At 54.7% G+C, this 2,784-nt stretch overlaps 1 protein-coding gene across 7 annotated transcripts in view; it reads right to left on the bottom strand.

Annotated features, from left to right (window-relative positions):
* Positions 1 to 2,784, bottom strand: part of EPS15L1 (epidermal growth factor receptor pathway substrate 15 like 1) — a gene marked incomplete at its 5' end in the record, with an annotated part of 101,740 nt that overhangs the window by 1,458 nt on the left and 97,498 nt on the right. For 3 of the 7 annotated variants that reach the window (XM_027771315.1, XM_027771317.1, XM_027771319.1), the window contains 1 exon segment: positions 9 to 248. In XM_027771315.1, coding sequence (XP_027627116.1) covers positions 102 to 248 — 147 coding nt within the window. 7 annotated transcript variants of the gene reach the window in all.

Here is a 2,784-nt window from a genome sequence, read left to right as displayed (position 1 = left end):
ACGGGGACGCTTTGTGTGTTGGTGTGGGGGGGGGGGAGTTGAGTAATATAGAGATGCCTGCCTTTGCTCCTCCGCCATCCTGCCTGCCGGGGGCGCCGCGTCTACGCGGCCGGCATGTCGGCCTTGCTGAGCGCGATGGCCAGTTCCAGGTCCTCCTGCTCCTGCCGCCGCAGCCGCGCCAGCCTCTCCTGCTCCGCCTTCTCGCTCTCCCGCTTGGCCCAGGCCAGCTGCTGCTCCTCATTCCCAAACTGCAAAGGAGAAACGCAGGGTGGGTTATGGGGTCTGGGCGGAGCGCGGTGCAGGGAGTTGCAAGGCTGGGGCTGCGTGGCTTGGGGTCTGAGCACGCGGCTCAGGGACCAGCGGGGCACACAGGCCCCCAAGTCCTGACCCGCCCTGGCGTCTGCAAAGTGCATGGATGCACCTGGATTTAACCTGCCACCTCTTGGGCTCGGAACCCAACCGTCCCCTTGCCCCCACGTCTGTATCAGACACAGCTTTGACGCCCAAAGGGACAGAGAGAACCCCAGGGTCATCAGAGGCATGGCTCAACCTGGCTCTGGACAGCCCGGAGACAGGCTAAGGGGACGTCCTGCCTGTGAACGTGCGTCTGCAAAAGCCTGGCTTTTCCCCTACCAGGGGGTCAAGGAGTTTCTAATACTTGGAGGATTTTTCTGAAAAGTTCAATGAAAAGGAATTGGAGGGGGGTGTGCAGCAGATGGCGTGGTGGTTACGTCGCTGGACTCCCACGTCCCAGACCCGTGGGTTGAAACTCACACCGGGTATGTGTGCGCATGCCCAAGATCCCAGGAGGAGAATGGAGGAGAAGGGATTACAATGTGGCCATCTCCCCTGGGGGGTGATTTCTCACTTTCCCTCTCACTGTCTGTCTCTCTGGTGAATGCACAAACCTTAAGGCAAAAAGCTCTTAAAAAAAAAAAAAAAAAAAACCAAAAATTTTAAAAAAACAATTTGGGGGAACCAGCCGGGGGCGGGGCGGGTAAGGGTGGTGGTTAAGGTGCTGGACACTCCCACATGGCCGACCACGGTTCGAGTCCCGGACCTGGTGGCTTGCTTTCTCACTTTCTCTCTCTCTCTTTGTATCTCTCTGGTCAAATTAAAATAAATAAATAAATAAATAAAGAGAAGTAAATTTTTAAAAATTATTAAAAAAAAACCCCACACAATTAGGAGTGGGGGAGGAATGGGAGGCCCTGTAGCCTAGTGGTTAAGGGAGATGGATCCCACGTGGCAGAGCACAGTTTGAATCTTGGCCCTGTTGCCTTGAAAAATATGCCAGGTGTGTGTATGTGCATGCCCCAAATCCCAACGGGATGGAGAAATGGAGGGAAAAGGATTACAGTGACTACGCCCCATTGGGTGGAGGCGTTCTGTCCCTGGGAATTAAAAAAACAAAAACAAAAAAAGAATAAATATGTTTTAGTTTGCTATAGGGTACATATAAGTACCCAGAGAAAGAGAGACAGACCGACACAGAGATGAGAGGGAACTGAACTGAGAAGACACCCCCCAGGGGAATGGCCATGCCACAATCCCTTCTCTCCCATTCTCCGCTCAGGATTTTGGGCACGCATGCACGTGGGCCTGGTGGGCCTTTCGAGCTGCCCGGTTTGGAACTGCGAAGTCGACCCTGTGGGATCCAGCCACCTTAACCACTCCGCCACCGGCTGGCCCTCAGATGCATTTAAAACCGAGAAGAGGGACCAGCAGTTGGCGTCATGGCTATGTCGCTGGACTCCCATGTAGTCGACCGCGGTTCGAGTCCCAGACCTGATGGCTTAAACTCACACCGGGCGCGTGTGCGTGCGTGCCCAAGATCCCGAGAGGAGAATGGAGGAGAAGGGATTGCGGTGTGGCCATCCCTCCTGGGGGGTGATTTCTTGCTTTCTGTCTGTCTCTCTCTCTGTCTGTCTGGTTAGCGCCTGCGCCCTATAGCAAAAACTTCTCCAAAGAATGAATGAATAAATAAATAAATATAAAAAATAAAACCGAGAGGAAAACCATCTTGGTTTTGAGATAGGTGATTGCAAACCATCCGAGGACCTAAGCTGTGAAAGGGAAAGCCACGGCCCACAGCTCCTCCCCCAGTGGGAGTCCCCGGAAGGTTCCAGCACTGAGCGGTCCCCTGGAGAAGCCCCCCCATCCCCTTAGGGACTCTGCTGTTTACCCTCATCTCCGGCTCCTTGCTGTCTACAGGGATAATATGGTAAGGAATGCTAGCTGGCTGTTCCCCAAGGTCTCTCTCAGCAGCAGACAGACAGACAGACAGACAGACAATTCCGATACAGTCCTGGACACCCCCAGGCCCCTGGGGGAGCACTCGGGACCACTCACAGCTAGCTCTTCACACAGCACTGAGCCCTCGTGACCATGAGGGGGTGGGCCTGCTGGCACCTTATCCCCCGGCAGTTGGGGACACACTGAAAACAGGGAAACGGGAGGCCTTCATACACCAGAATGGGAGCCCAGGCAGCTCTGGGGTATACGGCTTCAGTGCCCAATCTTGGGGTCACCGGGAAGAGCAGGACCTGGAAGGGGCTGGGGGCTCCTGAGGTGAGCGAGTGGGGTTGGGGAGGTGGGGACCAGAGGGCAGGGTTTTGAGAGGGACTGTGCAGGGGAAGGAGGGGTCTTGCGGTAGACTAGCATGAAGGCCGAGGCCTCCCATCCACCCGGCTTTAGGACATGGGCAGGGGACAGGGTGCCAGTTCCAGGTAAGTCTTAATTTCTTCTTTTTTTTAAAAAACATTATTTGATTTTTTTTTTTTT

The sequence above is a fragment of the Tupaia chinensis genome, unplaced genomic scaffold (genome assembly GCF_000334495.1).
Source record: "Tupaia chinensis unplaced genomic scaffold, TupChi_1.0 Scaffold000201_2, whole genome shotgun sequence".
Lineage (NCBI taxonomy): Eukaryota > Metazoa > Chordata > Mammalia > Scandentia > Tupaiidae > Tupaia > Tupaia belangeri.
Note: the sequence above shows the minus strand (reverse complement) of the source record. Positions and strands in the feature narration are given on the sequence as shown.